The sequence below is a fragment of the Idiotropiscis lumnitzeri genome, chromosome 18, assembly GCF_059441095.1.
Source record: "Idiotropiscis lumnitzeri isolate Australia: NSW breed Sydney's pygmy pipehorse chromosome 18, RoL_Ilum_1.0, whole genome shotgun sequence".
Lineage (NCBI taxonomy): Eukaryota > Metazoa > Chordata > Actinopteri > Syngnathiformes > Syngnathidae > Idiotropiscis > Idiotropiscis lumnitzeri.
Genome location: NC_142408.1, coordinates 4494683 through 4518186, shown reverse-complemented (window position 1 = coordinate 4518186; position 23504 = coordinate 4494683). Strand labels below are relative to the sequence as shown.

The 23504-nt window shown below is 39.3% G+C and overlaps 2 protein-coding genes across 6 annotated transcripts in view; one reads left to right on the top strand and one right to left on the bottom strand.

The window, feature by feature from the left end:
- astn2 (astrotactin 2) overlaps positions 1 to 3171 on the top strand; it is a 228018-nt gene extending 224847 nt beyond the window's left edge. For all 4 annotated transcript variants that reach the window (XM_088280727.1, XM_088280726.1, XM_088280725.1 and 1 more), the window contains one exon: positions 1192 to 3171. In XM_088280727.1, coding sequence (XP_088136853.1) covers positions 1192 to 1429 — 238 coding nt within the window. In that variant the 3' untranslated portion in view covers positions 1430 to 3171. The remainder of the gene's footprint in view (positions 1 to 1191) is intronic.
- A 7874-nt stretch (positions 3172 to 11045) lies between these two features.
- pappaa (pregnancy-associated plasma protein A, pappalysin 1a) overlaps positions 11046 to 23504 on the bottom strand; it is a 75836-nt gene continuing 63377 nt past the window's right edge. For both annotated transcript variants that reach the window (XM_088281915.1, XM_088281916.1), the window contains exons 20-22: positions 20229 to 20300; positions 19116 to 19214; positions 11046 to 12667 (exon numbers count right to left, since the gene is read on the bottom strand). In XM_088281915.1, coding sequence (XP_088138041.1) covers positions 12563 to 12667; positions 19116 to 19214; positions 20229 to 20300 — 276 coding nt within the window. In that variant the 3' untranslated portion in view covers positions 11046 to 12562. The remainder of the gene's footprint in view (positions 12668 to 19115; positions 19215 to 20228; positions 20301 to 23504) is intronic.

The window sequence follows — 23504 nt, the reverse complement described above, 5'->3', positions numbered from 1 at the left end:
ATGAGAAAATGTTTCCCCCATTTTCAGCAAATAAGTGAAAAGGATGTCTGTGCTCCTTTTTTTTTTTTGCTTAACTCAAGACAGATGTGGATGGTCAGCAGACGCTGCTTTTCAAAACAAATGGAACTTTTTTCCCCTCTTTCTCCGTGTGTGTTTTCCTCATTTTCGAATCCCCGCTAGCTTAACAACCTTGAATTCAAACCCGACCGTAGGTGTATTTGCTTGTTTTTCTGCATCGCAAGCATCTTTCCTGCGTTGGGCTTCTGCGTCATAAACGGTGGCGAGCGGGCAGAGCTGATGGCACCGGTGGTGCGATCCGACACGAAGCTGCACGTGATCGTTTTGACGAACGACGAGATTGTTGCGGTTTGGAATCAGCGACTTGTGCTGCCACAAATATTACGTGTTGTTCATTTTTGTGCATCCGGTGAAATGTCAGTCGAAAGAAGTGACGGTTCTTGAGCAACTGGCAATTTATGTTCAATAAATGCGTTGATGAAAACAACTTTGGATTAGAAAAGTGAAAAATGTTTATTGCATTTTCGGGCTTTGCAATTAATCGGAATCTAATTCCGATTATCACGTTCAACGATTACAAAGTTGGCATAATCGCAAAAAGTGATAAACAACAGTGTTTATTATTATACATTATAATTTATTTCTTTTTTTATGTCTAATACGATAGTGAGAATGCTTGAGTTCACAATGTGGCCGTTGTATTGAAATAGTTTTTTTAATGTTACAACAGTTCTCGGACAATTCATATAGAGCAAGTAAAATGTTTTTGTTTTGTTTTTTACACAAGAAACTCAAACTCAAATTTAGACATTTTCACCGTTTAATTTGTCATAATATTGTTTCCATTCATACTTTTTTTTTTTTTTTTGGTTTTGTACCAAAAAGAAAAACTCGCTTAAAAAAAATTTGATTAATATTTTTTTTCATAATCGAGCAGCCCCGTTCCAAATAATGCTGAGACAAAACAAAGCGTTATATTTTGAATGAAAATTGCAAGTTGACAAAATAAAAAAAAGATTTATATTCATTGCAAAATAAATACATTTAAATTTACAGCATAATTGCCATTTAGGATGGGAAGATTTTATTAAATTTTTTTTAAAGGACAAAAATTCATTCATTCAACGCATGATCGCCACAAGTCACATTTTGCTCAATTTGTCATCCCGACAGAAAAGCCAACCTGATACTCCGACGGGTGGACAAGATCAGCCACTACTGCCGTTCCCTCCTGCGCAGCGCGCACATCCAGAGCCGTACTGATACCATGGCATACGTCTACTGCCGCAGTGACGACGGCCGCATGCCGGGCGGCGCCTGGAGCGCCTCGTTGCACGAAGGCCGCACCGCCTGCACGGAGAAGCTCATTTCTGTACAGCGCAATACGTACAGCAACACCAAACTCCGGTGAGACACGAGAACGGGCACCGGGCGCTTTGGTTTTGCGACGTCACTGACTGACGCATCAGCTGACGTCGTCCTGCGGAAGGTGTCTCTGCGAAGAAATCCGCTGGACGAGAAACAGCGACTTCCGTAAGACGCCAAAAACATCACGTTGGACAGCAAAACGAGAAGAAAGAGTGACGTGAACGTGTAGATAGATGATGACGGACGGTAGAAGATAATCCTCAGCCAATCAGCCAGTTGTCTGTTTCAATACGTTGAATGTACGATTGTAGTTGCTTTGTTCATGCTTTTACGTCGAGCACTTAAAAGAGAGGAAAAAAAATGAAGTCCAAATCTAAAGAGAAGTTTTTTTTTTTTTAAAAATCATAATTTAAAAAGGAGAAATGTCAAAGCCATTTGCTTTGCTAAAAAAACAAATTGCCAATTCTTTAAAAATAAAAAAAATAATAAAATAAAAAAACAAAACGACCAAAAGCATAACTTTTAGGCCTGAGACAGAAAGTGTCAAAGCAAACAATATATTTTTTTGGGTGAACGAACAAAATGCAAATGTGCAAAAGTTTACACCCCCCCCCCCCCAAAAAAAAGTCAACAATAAAATAGTACGTGTTGTCAAATTTGACTTTTTTCTTCTTCATTTATAACAAAAAACACTTTTTTTAAAAAAAATTTTATTTATTTCTTTAATTAAAAAAATGTAATTTTGCAACTAAAGTAGTCACGCTTACTTTTATTTGGAAAAAGTTGAAAGTGCTGCAAATTTTTTACATTTCAACTGCACTTGAACAATTTCATAGATATTTTCCAAATATTATCATTGAAATTCATATTTTTTTTTTCTTCACTGAGAAAATAAGTCAATTGCCCTTTTTCCAAAGTTTGGATCCTGACACCTTATCAAAATGTCATTTGCAAAAAAAATTCCTGTGTAATTGTGCAAACGCGCACATGGCAATTGAAAAAAAAAAAAATAATTTAAAATTCCAGAACCAAAAGTGGCCCAATTATTCTCTGATTGCATCCCTCAAAAATATTTGAGTTTGTATGTCTTTGCTAACCAAAAGAGCAGCACCTCACTTTTAAAAGATGCCATCCCAATCATGATCGCTAAATGTTCCTTCGTATGTAAACGGACCCGTCTGAACAAATTTTGTTTTCGGTTCATGCTTTATAATGTTTTCATATTTTATTGATGTGACAAAATTTGAGACAACGAGGTCAATCAACTCATTGTTTCTGCTTATAGCCCAATTAATCATTTTTGTGCATATGCAAATAAATAGAAAAAAGATTTTTTTATTTATTTTTTTTCCCTGAAAATATTCTTTTGAAAATAATTGAACCCAATCACAAGAGTGTTCATATCATTGTATGCCCATTTTCTTGTTTGTTTGTTTGTTTTGTCTCTTGTAGCAGGAAAATAGCCTGGTTATGAAGGTGTTATTACATTTTTGTACAGTTTCCTACAGAAAAGCAAATTACAAGTTTCAACCATCCAAAGCAGAAGTCCATAAACGTCCATTGAAAAAGAGTGAGAGTTGTTGATTCTCCACTTTTTTATTTTTTTTATTTTTTTTACATGACGTTGCCTTCTTTTCCATCTCCGGTATGTTCATCTTATGTTATACGGACTATAAAATTAAATTATATTGTACATTGTACACTTGTATAAAAAACTGTATTATGTGGATTTTATTGTCTTTTTTTCTGAAGAATGTGAAATATTAAAAAAATGTATATACATAATGAATAGTTCTCATTGAGCATTGTGTCTATTTCAAATACGATAAAAAAAGAAATCACGATATTAGTGTAAAATTTGTCAAAATGTGTCGCCAAGCAAGGAATGGACCTTTTTTCCGACGTAATAGCGCAGCTTTACGGTCCCCTTATTTGAAACTCAAGCCATCAATTCTCGCTGCTCCTCGACGCTGCGTCTTGCGGCGTGTTGCCCTCCTTGTTGATACTCGGCCTCCCAAAAAAGTACTAACACATGTTGGAACACCCGCATCCAAAAGCAATTGCGTTCAAGACTTCAAAACCAATGAGCTGGAGCAACGGACTTCTCCAATGACAGCGAAGGACGAGCGAAAACGAGCAATTGGAAACGTTCGAAACGTCTGTCACATTCGATTGCCGATTGTTGACGCATTCATTAGCTTTTGTTTATTTTTGCCTTGTTATTTGGAAGCAACGGAAAATATTGACTGGTTCAAGATGCAGTCCTCATTTTTTTTTTTACATTTCTCGAGAAAAAGATCAGGACTGATATCCAGTCTGTGTAAATGTAAATTTTCAACATTCTTGAGAATTGAAAGATAATTGCACATTGAGTGCCATTGACGGATAAAGGCGTCAAAGATCCATTTATTTATTTTTTTTACTCGGCTGGTAGTGAATGAGTTAAAAGGATGTACTTGAATTATTTTCGTTTTAAGATCATCACTATGTCGTGGGCATTTTCTTTTCATTTATTCATATTTTTTTCATGAAAATAATGATTATTGTGGTGGTTTTTTAAAAAAATGTCATCAAAGGTAAGCTTTAGCACGGAGAAACGTTAGCAAATTAATGTTACAAACCGGTGCCGGTAAGCAAAAAATGCATGGAGATTTTTATTAAGTAAAAAAAATAAATAAATAATTAAAAAAAGAAAAGAAAAAATCACTTCAAAGTTAAAAAAAAAAATTAGTGGTTGGGCTAAACTCAGCCTTAAAAACTGAAATCAAGCTTTTTCTGTACCACGTGTAAATGAGTTTTTCCACATCTCTTTTTCAGAATTGTTTATATTCAGCAACACTGGAGGAATTTCGAGCATGAACGACCTTTTTAAGGTCATGCCCCTGCATTTTAATCAGATTCAAGCTTCGTCAAGACTTTGGCTAGGCCACACTCATTTTTTAAAATGTATTTATTTTTTTTATGAAGCGATCCAATCACGAGCCGCATTCCTCACCTTCAACGTAAAGCCAGCGAGAAGGCCTTCGTGTCATCAACTCGTGATCTGATTGGCTATCGCAACTGTCGAGCAACTGTAAAAGCTCCCTTGAGACACAGAACAGACGCCCGCACCATTGGATCTGACTCGTGCGTCCTACTGGTAATGTGAAATCTGCCTGGCAACACGAGCTATCTGAATTCTGATTGGATAAAAACTCTCACCTAGAAATTCAACACTGGGATATAATATGACATCAATGTGACGAATATGATCACGATTTCTTGATTATGTTAGGCCAGCAGAGAAAGCCTTGCAGGTCTTGATGGCGTGTTAAGAGGTCAAGAAATGGGACACGGTGTTAATCAACTCACGATTAAAGAAGGTTATATAAAGTTATTTCTCTGCAGTTAGCACAATCCATAGTGCAAATATTTACATTTGCTCCTGAACTAACACACCACTTGGACTTTCTAATTGATATCATTAAGCAAAAAGGTGGCGATGGCTTCCTGTGTGCGTGAGCTGCCGGGAAAAAGCAGTTTGGTTTTCCACCTCCCCTCTGCAAAATGATTCCTTTAAGGCCCCCCCCCCCCCCCGTCCCACCCCATCTCGTTTCTTTCCAGTCATGCAACATTAAGGGCCACTTTTAAAAATCAGTAGCTTGATGTTCATTCTCACGGAATTAGGCCACGTTGGTTGAGAGGCGCGCCAGGAACAACACTCGCACTTCCGTGCCGTTGTATCGTTGATATTGTCGGAACCACCCGCAAATTCTGCAAGTTCAGCACAAGGCGGCGGTTTTTACGTGGAGTCGTGGTTTGGGGACTGACCGAATCAATAAATTCAATTAGCTTGCATTTATACAAGCGCAAATTTGAATCAGCAACGGATTTGTGTGTACCTAAATGTGTTTTTCACGACAAATTCAAAAATGGATTTACTTTTTTAGCATAGCAGATTTTGGACATATTGATATGACCCATAAAAGTTTGAGCAATCCGGATTTTACCAAGCGTTTATCGCTACGATTTTTCCGAAAAAATATTCTACCTATTGTTGAACCTAAACCACAATTCATAAATATTAAAAAATAAAATGCATTTCTCATGCTGATTATTATTAGGAAAATTGAAAATGTGCAGGAAAAAAAAGAGGGCTTATTCGGATTAAGTGCAAAAGAAATATGTAAAAAAAAAAAAAAAAAAGTGAACTCACATTGAAAAAAAAAAACAAATTATATATTGACGATTGTGACCAACCCGAACAATCGGAACATCTCGTGAAATAGCTTTCTCAAGCTCGTGCCGCTTCCCACAAGTTGTTCACTGCCGTCAAAATGACAAGAAGAAGAATTTGCAAATCGCTCCGTGCTGCGTGCCACGGACAACTTTGCTGCGACAATTGGCGGTGGAGTAATTGCTCTGTTGGTTTATCTTGCGTACATGACACACTACAATTTTTACAGTCCATTTTTAAAGTCACGTTAACATTTTATTGGTATTTGTTTACTCACGAACCGCCCTGACCAAATTGGGGGGGGCCCCGAGCTAAATTTTATTTGGAAACTATAAACTGGTCACTTCAGTAATGCTTTTCATCCAATGAATGCGAAAGGAATTAACGAGATATTCAATAAATGTCAATCAGAGCCAAATGACATCCATGCGGATTTCCACAATTACAAATCCTTTCGTCTGCTCAAGACTCAGACTGGCATGGGAGCAGGTGTTCGGAACATTCAAAAGATTCTGTCACCCCTTTATAAAAAAACTAAATAAAATAAAATAAAATAAAATAATAAATTAAAATAAAATAAAATAATAAAATAAAATAAAATACAAAAAATTATTAAAATAAAATAAAATAAAATAATGAATTAAAATAAAATAAAATAAAATAAAATAAAATAATAAATTAAAATAAAATAAAATAAAATACAAAAAATAATTAAAATAAAATAAAATAAATAAATTATATTGTTCTGTTTGGCAAGTCTGTCTATATGGAATATATTTGTGTCATTAAAGAAATATATCGGTCAAAAATATAAACCAAAAAGAAAACATACATTTTACCCACTGAATTTTTTTGGTCTAGAGCACAAAATAAAATATGAAATAATAACACCACATGAACCATTTCACTTTAACCAGTGTTTTATTTCTACACAATAAATGACAGCGAAAAAAAAAAATGAACATGATACTCATCTCTATGACTCTTCCTTATGAAAATATAGTACAGTCCCGACATGTTCTTGCCATAAATGTACCAGAGCACCAAAAAATGAGAGATAATTGCAACTGTGAAGCAAACAAGGATAAACATCCACGGAAAACATAAAAGGTCCAACTGGTTGTATATGTGCCTGAAAAAGTGCATACTGTAAAATAAAAAAAAAGAAAAAAAAAAGAAAAAAAAAACAAAAAGCGAGGAAGCCAACGATGGGACGACCGATGGCTTCCTTTACAGTGTTGGTGGAGACCCAAAGGCATATCTGACTCATCCAGTCCAAAGTGAGGGCAAAGAAACTGTTAAAAGTTACTGGCTGGTGCCGGAAACAAACATTTAAATGCATAATCATAATAATTCATTTAAAAAAAAAAAAAAAGCAACCAAGTTGCTACTGAGGTTTCATTCATTTGGACGACAAATAAATATGACTCACTGGATATAATTCATGGTCTAGAAAGCTGACAACAGGAGCCATTAAGGACAAATAAATGCGAACTGCGAGTGGGCGTGGCAAAGCATCTTGTTTGTTTGTTTGTTTTTTAATTTATTTTATTATTATTTTTTTTTAATGTTTCTTTCTCTCTGTATTTTGCGGGCGATATTTTTGACACAATATACAACATCTTTTGTATAATAGTTAGGATAAAAATCCATCCAAGAGCTACTCCCCGAACAGTTAGTACATATGTTTTTTTTTTGTTTTGTTTTTTGCAAATACAATCATCATATAATATTACTATTTACATCTTAAAATATATTTGAGCAATCGGGTACGAAACATTGCAGTAATACCACTAGATCTACGTAATATGCAAATACACTAATATATATATATATATATATATATATATATACATATATATATATATATGTGGACTTTAAAATAAAAAAATAAACAATAGGACAAGTCACCTTTGTTGAGGGAGAGAAAAAGTGGACTAAGTCTAGAACCCGAGGCCAGTGAGAGGTACTTCATGTGTTACAATACACAAATAAAAATGTCTTCAACGAGATGGCACATCAGTATTTTATCATCTGAGGGGCGTCAAACGCTCCTCTACTTCTTTGTTGTAGTTTACCATTAATGAGCATGCAAAAAAAAAAAAAATGTTAAATTAGAAACAAAGTGGCAACTGTTGGTATAAATGGAGCGATATCAAAGCCTGTCAAGGGGAGCGAGCGCGACTCCAAACATATTAGTGTACGTGATAAGCCAGGCGCTTGGCCAAAGGAGAAGTGTGTTCCTTCAGCCCGCACTTCAAACGCCTCTTTAAGCTGCCCAAACTTCCTCTCGCCTTTTTTTTTTTTCTTAACGCAGAACCCCGCTCCACACTGGTTGCCCTGTGCCTTCCGAGCTGACAGTGACAGAAGAGGCAGTGTGTGAAAGGAGTAGGAGGCGGGCGGGGAAGAGGCCGGGGCAATCGGGAGGGGGGGGTGGGGGGGGCGACCTGGTGGAAGGCGGACGGGCTTACTGGCGGCTTACGTGTCGCGTTGCCAGTTGAACGCCGGCCGCCACCCCCGCCGTGGGGGCATCGGGGGTCCGGGCCCTGTGAGTACACATTTTCACACCTGGCCAAACAGCTGCCCGGGCCAGGAAAAGCAGCCGCCCCCATCGCACACCGTTTTATCCACCACACACACTCCGAAAAAAAAAAAAAGGACTTTATCCGAATGTTGACGGGTACCCTCGAACGTTATGGGTCAAATTGACCGATTTGAAAATGTACAATTAAAATAATCAGGTTAAAGTTGTTCTGCTTAAGCCATGAAGCAAAGTTGACACTTGAGTTACGATTTTTAATTTTATTTTTTTATCAGTTTTGAGTCGGATGAAAGTACCATCATTTTTATACATGATAGTTGTACCACAACATATTTTTTCCCCTTAGGCAAACAAAAGAGTTTAAAACAAATTGCATTCTGTTCTCCAAATCCGTAATGCAAGCAGTGTTATTATTTTTTTTTTTTTTAACATTTAAGGGTTAAAAAAAAAAAAAAGAAAATATGTGTTTGAGGGCAGCGGGTTCGCCAGATTCCAACGATGGATGAACATCAAAAATAACTTACATGGACATTAAATATAACTTAAAAAAGTATAACACTCTCAATAAATAGTTCTACTATGTACACCATCGATATGACAAGCAGGAAAAAAAAAAAAAATCAATAAAATAATATATATCTATATATTGAAGCAGCAAACATTACAGGCATGAGGTACAGTGAGGGATCCTGTGATGGCGACAGTATCGAGGTGATGTTCCTTCCTTGCGTGAATCGCTCGGTGGACTATGGCTTTACAGGGGGGGGGGGAAGTCTAGGGAGGGAAAATCCAGTCTTATTCTGTCGCCTTCGGAGCCAGGCGCGGATTCGGGAGACGGGTCAGTGGGAGTCCAAACAACATTCAAAATGACAGAAACGGAGCGGAGTGGCGGATGCTGAGTGTAAAGCTGTCGGAGGTCGTCCCGCCGCAACCCCGCTCGGTTACAGTTCGATGTAAAACAGCGGCAACCGGGGTAATCAGAATAATATCAAGATAATACACGTCTCGTGTTAAATGCAAGCTTTAAAGATAACGTCGCCTCTTTTGGAACATCTGTAGAATCTTTCAAAAAAAAAAAAAAAAATGTAAATATTTCTTCTTTTAGGTCTTTTTTTTTCTTTTTCTCGGCTAAAATTTACAGCGATAAAAAAAAAAAAAAAAAGACAAATAAATGTGCGATGTGTTGAAATATTTAAACGGGACAGTACAACCTCCAACATCCATCCGAACCAAAAAGTTGCTCAAAATGTCTTCAGGTTAGTGAGCATCGATTGGCTGGCTATGTAAAAAAAAAAAATTTAAAAAATCTAATAAGTGGGCATTTTAGCTTTTCTAAAGCTGTAATTAATACTTTACGATGCAATTATGAGCAGGGTCTTCGACATGGCTACTCAGCACCATACCGCAAAAAAAAAAGAAAAAAAAAATACCTTCATATTTTTGAAACATAAGAGGATTTGATTTGAACCTCTTTTTTTTTTCTTTTTTTTTTTAGGGGGGGGAATATCTAATGCTCTTGGTAGCAATACGCAATTTAGGAGAAAAAAAGTAAAAGGTCATGTCGAAGCAACACACAGGAAGCAAACGGACCAAATATTATACAGTTTGTCTCAGATCACCATTTGGACGATAGCAGCTTCTTCTTTTTTTTTTTTTTTTTTTTTTGAAAGACATACTTTTTTTTTCCTTATATGGCAACTCAAATAGTGCAGTAACTGAGGTCATTATTACAAACACTAATTGAATATGACATTTGGTAAAAATCAAATACATGAAAAAGATAATGTTCCCCTCCATTGAGAAGTAATATTTACATTTTTTTTTTTTTTTTTGGGTGGAAAATAATACCTCGCGACCGTGTGCCTGACTCGTTCTCCGACTGGCATCAGTCTTAACATTGCCACTTGCCTGTTGTGTGTGTGTGTGTTTGTGAAAGATGATTCCTGACTAATCACGACGGTGAGGAATGCAATGGCATCCTTTCGCGAGTCCATTGAGACGTCGTAGTCACGCGGTGATCGGAACCGAACCAAAGCAGCAAAAATGTTGGGCCAATGAGCCGAGCAGCCGCAGCACTTTTTGTGCTTGTGTGCGTGTGGAATGAAACGGCGGAACTGAATGAGGTTAATTCACCCTTTCGCTAAACCTGGCCGAGAACGTAGGTTAGTTTTGGTTCTGTTATTTTTTTTTTTTAATGGAACATTCACGTTTTGCAATGTAAAAGTCGTTAATGGAGTTCATCATGAGATATAATTGTTGAGATTCTTTCATTTCTGAGATGTTTGGATACTTAACTCATTGACTCCCATTGACGGATAAACACGTCAAAGATCCATTATTTTTTTTTTTTTTATTCGGCTGGTTTTGCATGAGTTAAGTATACCTAGAAACGAACATGAAGTTAAAAGGTAATTAAGAAGTAGATTTTTTTTTAAATTTTGCTAAAAAAAAACAAACAAAAAAAACAATTAGATTGTGTTGTAATCACAATAGCAAGGTAAGCCAATGAGATGGAATTTTTTTTTTTCTTGGAAAACTGTGACTGTGGACAGTGGAAGCGCAGCGTTGGTTCCGGAAGCTTGACGGACAGAATTAACGGCTCAGGAATTAGCAAAAAGGTGAATAGGTCGGGAAAGAGTTCCGTGAAAATAAAATGTTTTGACAACAACAACAAAAAAATGCACTTAAAACACCCAGCAAAAGATCATCCAGAAGTGAAAGGTTTTTTTTCCAAGTTTAAAATATTGTCGATATTTATGTACATTTACATAAGTTATTCCATCACATAAATCTAAATCAGGAATGGGCAACTGACGACCAGATCAATCACCAATGCACCCAAAAAATAAAAATAAAAAATAATAATAATAATAATTAATTTTCTTTGTTATTCACCAAAATATGAAAAGAGACTTGAAAAAAAGGGGGTGGAAAAATAAGCGAATCTGCGGGCGCCAAAGTGCGATTATAAAGGCATCAACTGTAGTCTTAAGTTGTGATACCAGCAATCACCACTAGATGGCAGAAATGTCTTGGTTGGGCTTCAACTGAGTGTTATATTGCCTCGTATTATTTTCGAACGACTAAATTCTTGCCGATTTGGAATGACATTGCAGAACAAGCATAGTGCCTGTGGACTGTACTAGAAAATTTGGAATCTTTTACAAATTCATTGAAAATTTGTATCATCAAAAATGAGCACGTATTTTGCACGTATTTTCCACGTTGAAAAATGTTTTTGGGCATTTTGGTCCTACATCTGGTAAGCATTTAAGTTGCCCATCCGTGGTCTAAATTCTAAAAACGAGGATCTTTTTGAGCTGTTAGGAGATTTTTGATAGGGAAAAAATAACCAACCTAGAATTAAAATCAACTTTTGCAAAGGTGTTTTGAGTGACATTCCTTAAGTGGTGGTCAAAGGACGATGCAAATTTTTTTTTTGTTTTTTTTTAACAAGGTTGTAAAGTATTCTCTGTGAACATGCACGTGTGAGCGAACCGCAGATCCCTCCCTTGAGGATATTACAATACAAATATGTCGAGTAGCAGCAGATGCAGTAGCAGAGGCCGCGCCGACCATTTCATGACACGCTCTGAGATTTGCTTCAACAACAAAAACGGCAACAAAAGAAAACGACGTTGCATGGGAATATTGTTTCTGCGGTCGGAGAGTAACGACTTGATCATTTCCACGACTATTTGCTCCTTTCATCTCGATTATTGAGTGTGCAATCTGCGGAGTGTAAAAATGAGACTCTATCGTTCCCCACCGAGCCAGTTCCGACCTCTGATGAAGAAACACATGAGTGAAATTAAAACAGATACACAATGTCTGAGCACTTCCAAAACCTCATGCCTTCAAAATGTGTCTTCATTTCTTCCATATTTATAATTATCGATCCAACAACCACTAGCCCCCCCCCCTACTAAACTTGCACATTTGGAATTGCTTTAATCGTGTTATTGTCGAGCTAGGGGACTAAACTAGACACTAAATAAAAGGCATGCTACAGTACCTCGGCCTGCCTAGGATTGTGTTTCCTTTTTTTTTTCTTTTTATGGATCTTTCGGGATTTTGTCCATGTTGCTTCATGATAATGATACTGTGAGGCTACTTTCCTTTTAGTTGAGGGATGAAGTTTTTTCAGTGGCGTCCCGTGAGTCCCCGTCGTCTTTACTCAATCTGATCATGATGAGGAGGCAGAGGGCTTGCGAGGATGGAGAGGTATGCCTGTTAAAGCAGCATGTGCAGGAAAATGGAGGATGAAGACGGAGACGGCTGCGTGGGGGGGGCGCCTCGGGCGCGGTGGATGTCGCGTTGGAGCAAAGGGTCTTGGGACGTTGAATAAAGGCCCTCGCTCAACCTCCGCCATCCCCCTCACACTCCACCGCCGCCGCCCACTTCAGTCGTAGGTTTGGTCACCCCAGGGAATGGACCTTCTCTTCTCTTTTGTTCTCTGTGGCGTTCGGATCCCGACAGGAGCACTCGTTTCGTATGTTACAGGACATGGGGAAAGGAATCACCTGAGCAGGAGGGGGGAAAAAAAAACAAATATATGAATATTGTTTCCTAACAATTCTTTTTACATCTTAATCAAGCATGACTTTTGACCACAAACGTTAACACTTTACAGGTGTTGAATTAACACCAGTCTACCAGAAAGGGGAACCTGGTAATATTTGCTTTGGAAAATCAGTTGTAGAGTACAACGGTGTCAATCCAACTGAGTCGGTAAGAAAAAGAATATTTTCTCCCGCCCATATTCCAAAAACAGTTAAGTCAATCAGCTGGGAAAGGTGCCAGCCTACCCATCTCACGGTCCTACGATAACATTTTGATTGATTTAAAAGAGAATCATAGGATCAGCCGCCGTCACTGTCCACGCTCGTCGTCCGTGGATAAAACACTGAGATTGCGTCACCAGCACCACCAGCTGCTGCCGCTGCTGCCACCTTGTCTGCTGGCCTCTTGGGCTGGGGGGGGCTGCTTCAGCTGTTTGGGTATATAAAGTGTGTCCCCGTGCTCCTCAGACAAACCAGGAATACATGTGGTCCGAGTCATGTAAAGGCAAACAGGAGACTGAGCGCACGTCCTTGCGAAAAATATAAATAAAAAAAAATGGTGACTTATCAGCCCAGACTGTGGGGGGGGGGGGTCTGCTGCCAGCATCACTTTTTCTTATTAAAGGTGAAGTGGTTGTGAACTTTTTGTGTTCAATGGTTCCCAGTATGCAATGCGGACGTTAAAGTAAAACTAATCCAGCCTGACACTCCACAGAGTCCGGGGCGCTTTTTAGTTCAGGTGTCATTAATGAAAGTTGACTGGTCGCTCCTTTCAGAGAGTTCAAAATATGGAATAAAGTTGGATTGCAAAGCATGAAAGAGTCTCATTGAAAAAATAAATAAATAAATAAAATATTGTACGTAACAATTTAGCCCGAAGATTAATAATTGTAGAATTCAAAGAGTCCGAATCCTACTTCCATCTGATCAGTTTTAAGTTGTAATAACACCAATCGCCATTAGAGGGCAGACATTGCTTAAAAGCGCTTCGACCGGCACATTTCCATTAGAGAAGAAAAATATAGAGATGCTGTCAGCCAGGAGGGATTTTGTGGTGTTTTTGAGTCACTCAAGTTAAAGGAGATTCTCTCATCATGAAGAAGAAGGAAGATTTATCGCAATATCACAAGAAAGAGCAAACTGACATGACCTGGTAAGCCAACAGGTAATAATTGAGCTTATTTTGGATCATAAGTGCTGACGCGTTTCTTCAAATGATGTATAAAAGAAGTTGTTTGTGCATCCGGGCTGCTCTTCATGTGAGGCCCAGGTGGACAGAGTGGGCAGTGCCCTGGACCCGCCTCACAAAACGCCGCCTGCATGGGATGATTTTCACAAGACCGGGGGCCGGACTCTCATCAGAAACAGCTGTCATCGGTGTGATGTGTGTTCCTGAATGAGGCCAAAAAGCTCCCGGCTTCAGTTTAGTTAGCGTCTCGCGTCGGTTTACCTTTCTGTACGTACTCGCAACCCGCTCCCACTTCCTCACTTTCCAACGTGGGCTTTTCCTCCATCCAAGCTTAACTATCAAATGATGGCGGGTGGCAAATTTGAACCGTTTTCCTTTGACCTTGACCCAAAGGGTGGCGGGAGCCAGCTGCCACATCTGGCCCTGACTTTGAGGGTCTCTCTTCAGGGTGGCTGGCGGCCCTAGTGGGGCCCGGGGCCCCATATCCCAGGGCTAAAGGGAGGCCTGGGGGTTGGGGCGGAGTGGGGGGGAAGGGGGGGGACACCCAGAAAGTGCGACATGAAAGACCTTCTGGTGGTTGTTGACCTTGTCAGAGCCTCATCCTTCCATCTCTGGTCCAGGTCAGAAAAACACAGTGTCCCTCTCATTTCGGTTCACAGTGTGGGGGCTCGTTTGGTTTTGGACTTTCTCAAAGGTGGCTTTTGACTCGGCTGACTGATATGCTTGCAGATTTGCAGAAACAAATGCTGCGTGAAGGGCAATGCGAGGACGTCGTGTCAAGGGCGACAATCCAACACAAGCAAAGAACGCAGTCACAATATATTTCCAGGTGTGGAGATTGTGTCCAAGAGCGTTGGCGCACATTGTGGAAATGTACGTCACGCACAACAAAACAAAAAAAGGCCGATCTTGACAGACGGGCATTCCCAATGGCTTTCACTGTACTCTTTTGAAGTGGACCGAAGTTGGTAATGCAGTGCTTCTCAATTATTTTCCGTAAAAAAAATTATTTTCTATAAATAGCATTTTCGTTGCAAAACAAACATCCACCATGGAGTTAATAGGCAAGGAGAGCGCCACTGCCATCTACTGGAGTGGATGCGCAATTACACTTTTTTGTAGTATGGCGCAAAAAAAAAAAAGCATGTTCCCCCAGGGTCACACACGCCCCCCAGAGGGGCCCCGGCCCACGATTTGAGAAGCACTGACATAGAGGAACAGTTTCCAGAATTGGCGATCTTTCAACTTATTAAAATGTAGAAAAGGCATGCTTAAAAAAAAAAAAATACAAAAAAAAATAAAAAAATACAAAAAAAAAAAAATACGTAACTCTATTTGACTTCATAAGTGCCGGTACTTAACAAGAGCAAAGTGCCAAAATCGCAAACAAACAGAGGCGAGTGTGTCCTCACTGGTCTGCAACTACCTTTGCTCAGCTGTGGAGAAAAAAAATAAATTAAAAAAAAAGCCAATCCCGCTTCACAGGATCCCGACGTCTCGTTCTACTTAAACGCCCTCAACTTTTTTTTTTTTTATTTAATTTTTTTGGGGGGGGGATATTTCAAATGCCCATATCATCATCATCATCATCATCATCATCATCATCATCATTGCCGCCTGTAACTTCAGAAGCACGGAATGGTTTCAATTAAAATCTGCCGCCGGGAGCGAGAGTAAAAGTGAGGTGGTCAGTCGCTGGCAATGTCGGAGCATCAGCTTGGACACAAACATCAGTCATGACACATTACAAATCGCGTATTGAGAGTTCCCGTGCCAGACGGAGAGCTGTAAACAGCGCTGAGAGACTGGGAGGCAGCTCAAGAGCCGACCACCAAAGCAGACAGAAAAAACATATAGTCTCATTTAGCAAAAGTTGTTTTAGAGAGGCCGAGCCATCGAACGATATAATTGCTGCCCTCTCTATACTGCGTCAAGCAACCGAGAGAGGAATTTCATCCAAAATTTGGATGTGAAGGGAGGGGGGTTGAAAAAAAAAAAACGCTCCATACGCTCGCCTACTCTCATCCTCTCCAAATCCGACTGACAGCTTGCAACTATTAACGCTCGATCCAGAGGTGACCTTACATGCAGCTAGACCTTGCACCCTCAAAGCTCCCGGGGGTGGAATAATACACATCCAGTCATCCACAACTCAAAAGGGGGGGGGGGGGGGTCCGTGATTGTAATCCAATACATGTTTTGTCAGATCCCGGAATATTTCCTCATGATCTGTTCGCTGTCCATACAGAGTGTGCGCTGACTTAAGAAAACTTCCCCCCGAGAAAAAAAAACAAAAAAACAAAAAAAAGAAATCAAACAAAGTGGCTTGGACTAAGCCACACAATAGTTTTCCAGCCAATCGCTTTACGGGGGCGTTGGTGCTCTTGTAATGCTTCTGCAGGCAACTCGCCTTCTTCCACGTCCTCGAAAAATTTGCCTCTAAGCGAAAAATCAAATGTAAATCGACATATATTGCAATGGCTGCTTGCGATATACATCAAAATACTTGACTTGGCAGACTTTCAGTCTTTGATTCGGCTGGCAACGTCTGTATTTTTGACGTTACGACGCAATCGGGACGAAAGTGCACACTTGGAGCCAGCGGCTCGGTTCTGTCTGAAAACTTCTTCATGATGCTCGTTTTCAATGGCGTGACTTTAAACGAAGCGCGCTAAGCTCTAAACTGGACATTTAGCCCGTACGTTATAGCTCCCGTCGCACTCGGATTGCAAGAGAAAGTAAAAGGCTTAGCAAGAGCTAAGCAAACAGCTTCGCAGACTGCAGCCTGCAGACGTCCTTTGAGCAAACATTTTACAATTTGAAAGAAAATGAAGACGGAACAACCCCCATCTTCCAACATCTTTTTTTTTTAATTATTTTATTTTTATTTATTTTTATTTTATAATTTTATTTTGATTTTATAATTTTATTTTGATTTTATAATTTTATTTACATTTTAAAATTTTCAAATTTATTTTATTATTTTAACATTTTATAATTGTATTACTTTATTATTTTATAATTTTATCACTTTATCACTTTATTATTTTATTTCTTGAACATTGACGCATTGGACAATGTTTCACCTTGACGGACTCGGCCACAGTATCTAAAGTGGACGGATGTCACCAATTTGCACCGAACCAATTTACCGATTTGGAAAAGCTGCAATCACGTACTTCCTCCAAACGTTTAAGGAAAGTCTTTTTTATGATCCGATTATTTATCCGTACATTCAACTTAGATGTCGGAACACTGCTGTTTCCATCCCTTGAAAGTGAACGTCTTGATCAGTCAATTGCCCCCCAAAAAACGACAGAAGCAATCGCTCCAAAAAAAATACACTGCTTGTGATGACGGTTTAATTGCGCATGGCTGAAATGAGACGTGAAAATGGACAGGAAGCAAACGTGAGATATTCACTTGCACCGTCGGAAAAGCGCAAGATGTTCCCTCGTACATCCTAACTCACCAGAGGCAATAAAGAGGCTTCCTAGTCAGGCACAGTGAAATATCCGGAGAGACGCATAGGCTGCTGTTTAAATGCCGCCAGACATACAGATGGATATGCCAGGAGCACAACGACAGACCCGTTGCCAAATTCACAAGAAGAGGCCAAACCAGAGAAGCAGATGTTGCAGCGCAGAAGCTAAACGACTGCTAAGTGAGATCCAGACAAAAAGCTACGCTAAAGAGTGCTGCTACCACAAGAAGCGAGCGCTTTGCCACATGTAGCCAACCGCAAAAAAACGTTGACAACTGCTTAAATGTCGAGAAAATGTCGAGTGTTTATGAATGTGGGTAATAACGTGGACGGCAAAGGAATGTTCACAGGTCTGAATGCGACAACCGCAGCTAAAAAAACAAAGCGACCAGTCAAAACCCGACAAGGTCTCAAAATACGTTCGGGATTATCGATTGAAGATTCAAATTGGATACCATGGCGCTGTGATATTCATTTGCCGCAAAAAAAGTTCAGTAGACCTCATTTCAACGTACATGTGCTACCTTTTGCCAACTTTTTTTCTGGTATGAGAAGAAGAAAAAAAAAAATAATCCATGAACATTAACCGGAAGATACCGTGAATGGTTTGTGAATTGGAATGTCCTCCCCGTTCTTACGGTCGCTTCCTTCCACATTCCCAAAATGTGTTAGCTCGGCTCATTGAGGAATCTTAAAGCATTGGTGTCAAACATCCGGCCTGCGGGCCAAATATGGCCCACAGTGTAATTATTTTTGGCCTGCGAGGCGATACCAAATGACTACGATACCATTTTATATTCTATATGACAATAGTAAAAAATTTGGGGGGTTGATTTATTTATTTATTTATTTTAACAAAATAAAACAATTCATTATTTATTATTATATAATTTTTATTGATTTTTTTTTTCGAAAATTTAATTTTGCAAATCTGGACTTTTAAGTTATATATTGTAGAGTAATAAGTGTTGCTTGTTCCATATTCAATGGTAAAGCAAATCTCGTTTGGTTCCATATGAAAAAGTTCATTTGTTCAATGCTGGTCCACGGCTTTGTTCAAGTTTTTCTTTTCGGCCCCTTAAAGCGTTGCAGATGATTTTAGTAGGTTGCTACTTCGACCGGCCTCAACGGAACGATTCGTAGTTGAGCTTGGAGGTAACGGAAGTGTGCAATTTTCTGTTATCAAACGTTGCAAAAGTCCCCCCACCCAAAAAAACAAAAAAAAAAAAAAAAAACATAACCGCTCATGTTAAGTACAGTGGCTGAAATAGTGTCTTGGATTCATCGGCGAGTTATGCCGTGTCTCGTTGCTATGATGTCACAAAATTTACGTAGCCGGTAGCTGACGGGACGAGCGTCATCTCGCCTCCACACCCTGCGGTGGAAACAAGTTGAGGTCAGGATTTACCGTTCCAAACCATACCCAGGGGACGGAAAGTGAACTTTTGTTGCAGACGGGGTATGAACTCAGAGGCTTTTTCAAGTGCCAGTATGGTATTGATAATGAGTTTTGGCAACCATCAATAAAGCAAAATGACTCCAGAGGGAGTCCAAGATGACGATTTATGGGCATAACAGTTCTCATTTAACATATTGCCTCCAATATATTTTTCTTTCAAAAGTACTTTATATTATTTACGGTGGTAAAAGCTTGCCAATGGTAACATGTAATCTTAAAAAAAAAAAATTAAAAAAAAGGAAACTGAGTTCATGTGCTGTACAATGGTGCGTCTAACCTTCTTGGTCTTGACAGTGGATTGGCAGCAATCTCCTCCGTCGTAGTTACAGAAGGCTCGGTTGTTTACTGCATCACAATAGTTGTCTCCCATGAATGGCTGTGTTAAAAAAAAAAATAATAATAAATAAATAAAAATTACACTCATCTTCAGTATCGTTGTGCTATGGTAGTGGCCCTTTTTTTACATCCTTTATCTTTTAATGTGATTTTTTTTTTTCTGTTTAGCCCTTAGTGGACCAGTATCGTAAATCTGACCGAGAGCGCTATAAACTATTCACTACAAATAAAAAATAAAAAAAAAGATGGGGAAAGAAAAATCTCTCCTACGAGGAGATTTATAGGGTTGGCCCGACCCTTTCCACTTGAGTTAACAATCAGGATATCCAATTGGTCTAAAGTGCGCACATCATATAATTCTTGCATACAGTGGAGGGGAATTCCTTCTCATGTGAACGTAACATTTGCAGATGACAGCCGCTGTTTGATCCGATGACCTCAGTCTGACCTACAATTAAAGCAAAGACTTTAAAAGGTAGTGGACTGCATGGCTGTCTGGATTTGAGTCAACTACAGTCCATTCCTGTAGGTGGACTTAGTAGGTAAAATAGAAAAGAAATGTTAAAAATGATTCCAAAGGCTATGTTTTTCAATGTGTGGTTGGTGGACCCCAAGAAACTTTTTTTTTCTTAATTGAATTTATGAATTGTGGATTTTCTTTCTGAAATGTCATAGGTATAAATTACAAGGTATTGTAATATCCGTGTTGCGCAATATTTTATTGGTCAAACCGAAAATATTGCATCTCAAAAACTTGGTGTTCTAAAATAAAAAAAATTTTTTAAAAAAAAATGATTTTTTCCTTGAATCTATGTCAAAAATACGTTTAGAGACACATCTCATTAAAACTTGCTGTTGATCAGTTATTTAAAATGCATATTTTATTTAAAAAATATTGGAATGTAATGAAATATAGCAATTTTTTTTCCACACGAGATATCATTCTTTTTTTTTAATTTCCCCATTGTGGGACTAACAAAGGTTATCTTATCTTGGTTAAGTGCAGACTGATAAAAGAGGCTTTTTTGGGGGGGGGGGTAGAATATTGTCTTACCTCACATCCTTTGAAGCAGTGGAGCAATTCTGGTTGTGGATACCATTTCAGTCCCATTGTACAGACGATACTCTGTCAGAACAGAGAAAAAAAAATAAGAATAGTCACTTTTTTTTTTTTTGGACAACGCAACGTCAAGGTGCTATTAAAGGTGCTACTCTTTTCCTATTCCTTGATACCGTTGATTTACGGTGTCTACATCAGAACACAATAACCTAGCAATAGTTGTTTGTTTTTTAATATAACCAAACCATTCATAGGGGTGGTGCGTCCAGCAGGGTGGGGGGGGGTCACGCACGCAAAAGCAAAAAGCACAATGTTATCGAGTATCTTCACAGAATGCGTGGAATCCTTTCCCACTGTGCTTGTCCTGAAATTGCTGCTCATGGGAGGTGAGCGTGGAATGTGCGAGTGTGTGCTTGTGTGTCTGCCAAGTGTTGGAAGGAAGGAGTCTGACAATCTTTTTGCATCAGTCCCATGGCAGTAAAATGACAAATACAAAAGTGAATCTAAATGTGTATGTGTGCGGGGGGAATGGGAGAAAGAGCATGCACTCTTCAGCTTTAAAAAAAAAATAAATTAAAAAAATACAAATAAAACAAATTATTTCCTCAAGATTTTATTTTTAGCAGTGTAACACAAATTCGAGCAGAGTTTGGCTCGCAGTTCATTCTTCATAAATGTTTAGAGAAAGTAAGAAAATACCACATATCCCTTTTTTAAAAAAATATTATTATTATTCGACGGGTTAACGCAGTGATTCTCAATTATTTTATGTTACGCCCCCCCTATCAAAAGAAAACAATTCACGCCCCCGACGCCGTCGAGTTGATACTCGCTGCGCACAATGGGCCAAGAGAGCGCCACTGCCAACTAGCGGGGTGGAGGTGCAATTACACTTTATTATTATAGTACGGCAGAAAAAAACGCATGTTCCCCAGGGTCACATATGCTCCCCTCAGCATCGCACCACGCCCCCCAACCTTTCAATACTTGTACAAAAAAAAAAGTTTCATAATGGAAGCTAAATACAAAAAAAGGAAAAAGGAAATACCATTAAGATCTCAAGTGTTGTTACAAACACACAAACTGTTCCAAAAGAAATCGCATCCTGTGTTCTCAGTGCAGGTCAGACCGCTTAAAAATCCAACACATCCCAGCGGGATAAAATACCGGCCTCACTTCAAATCACACCCCCAAATAATAACACCCCCTGTGTGCCTTTATCTAAGAGAATTGACACGGTTTTCCTTCGCGGCCGCAAACGAAAGCTATTTGTCATTTCAGCGCTGTCAGCAAATCGATGCGATAAAGGAAGATGGAAGATGGAGGAGGAGGCGCGTTCAGCACGAGGCGAGGCCTGCACTCGAGATAGAGCACCTTCATTCTTTTGGGAGCCAAAACTTTTCACACCTACTGTACTTTCCGCTTGTTCTCATTGCTTTAGCGATGATGTCATCCAGAAACCCATGCCCCTCCCCTCTCTCTCTCACACACACGCCTTTCTCCTCTCTCAGCAGGGCCGTAAATCATGATAATCCATGATGGTTGCCTGGCTTCACCCCTCACTATGTATGTGATCCTCGCTCCCTCCGAGCCTCCCGGGGCGCTGATACCACATAAAAATAGATCCCCATCTCAGCGCCACCTTCGACGACGTAATGTCATCGAGAAAATGACTAATTCCGCTGGAAGCCCGACAGGCTAATTTTGCTGATAAAGGGGAAGGCGGGTGCTGTTGCAGAGTCGTTAGCTACACGGGGAGAGAAAGAGGAGGGATGTCTAAGTGGGTCATCGCGAGAACTGAACCCCGACTGGTTTCAAGCGATAAATCATCATCACTTATTAAGGTGGACAATGTTAACGTCGAAGTCAGGCGTGGGCAAACGAGGGCCCGGGGGGCCACATGCGGCCCTTTAAACGTTTTAATCCGGCCCGCCGAACTTGAAAAAAATGAAATGAAGAAACCTTGTTAATGTTTTATTTTCTAAATATTGCGGTGTCAAAGACATATTTGTTGTTATGCTTTTGTTCACTTTTATTTAAAATCAAATGTATTTTTTTTTTCTCCAATGAGGTGAGGTGACCAAAACACTCCCTCCATCTGCTCCTGCCCCTCTGTCAAATTTTAGAACCCATTGTGGCCCGCCAATCAAAATGTTTGCCCACCCCTTGTCTAAGTGTTGGGAAAATAGAACCGGTTTGAAATTGGCATTTTTTGCGGATATGCATTGTGAGGGTAATGGATGCATAGCGTTTTTTTATCCAAGGTTTAATTTTTTCTTCTTTTCTTTTTAGTTTAGTACTTTTCTATGAGTAGCGCAAAGTAGTGATGGGAAATTGAAGCTTCAAATTAGCTTCATGAACCAGTTGTTGTATTATTTGACTCCTCTAGATGGCACTGTTGGTTTAAATAAAAGGTTTAAAAAAAATGGCAAGTCAGCCCAATGTTGAACAGAGAGTGCCATCTACTGCAGGCCAGAAATACTACAACTGGTTCATGAAGCAGATTTGAAGCTTCATTTACCCATCACTAGCGCAATGACTGTCGTATTTGCCTACTTCACAAAAAATTTCCTGCTTCTTATACTTTTTCCGCTAAATGCACTTGTGAAGTTTAGATACTCACACTTCAACGACTTCAGGACAACTGACTGTATATAAAAGTAACACAATGAATAAATAAATCTTGCAGCTAAAGAAACAAAGAATGCAAATGCTGAGCTTTTTGCTAGCAGGGCACGCTCAACCTTGGGTCAGTCCAGCGGGTTGACTTGGATGCAAACCATTGCGGCGTCCTCCGACAGCACAGGCGCGAGTCTCAATTTACCACTGAGCACAAATCATATCAATTACGCACATCCATGAAAAACAGATCATTTAATGTCCTCGTGGCCCGGCCCACTGCTGACTCAGCGTGACTCTAAAAGCATACGAAAAAAAAAAAAAAAGGTTGGAGGAGGGAAAGTGCACCAGCACATAAACAATGCGATTGGTTTCACATCAGTGTCCTCTGCGCTTACTTTCAAAAAAATAAATAAATAAATACATTTACAAAAAGCGACTATAGTAAGTGCCATGAGGCTCAAACATGCAGCCCCCGGGCCATTTGGCGGCCCACAGGATGATATGTTACGGCCCCGTATTTGACATCAAAGTTTAATGTTTCCACTTTTTTTCTTTTTTTTTTGGCGCAGACCCCCCCAGACTATCTCCAGTCGCTCCCACATAAGTTGAGTTCGAGACCCCCCACTATAAACGATTCATATGACTATT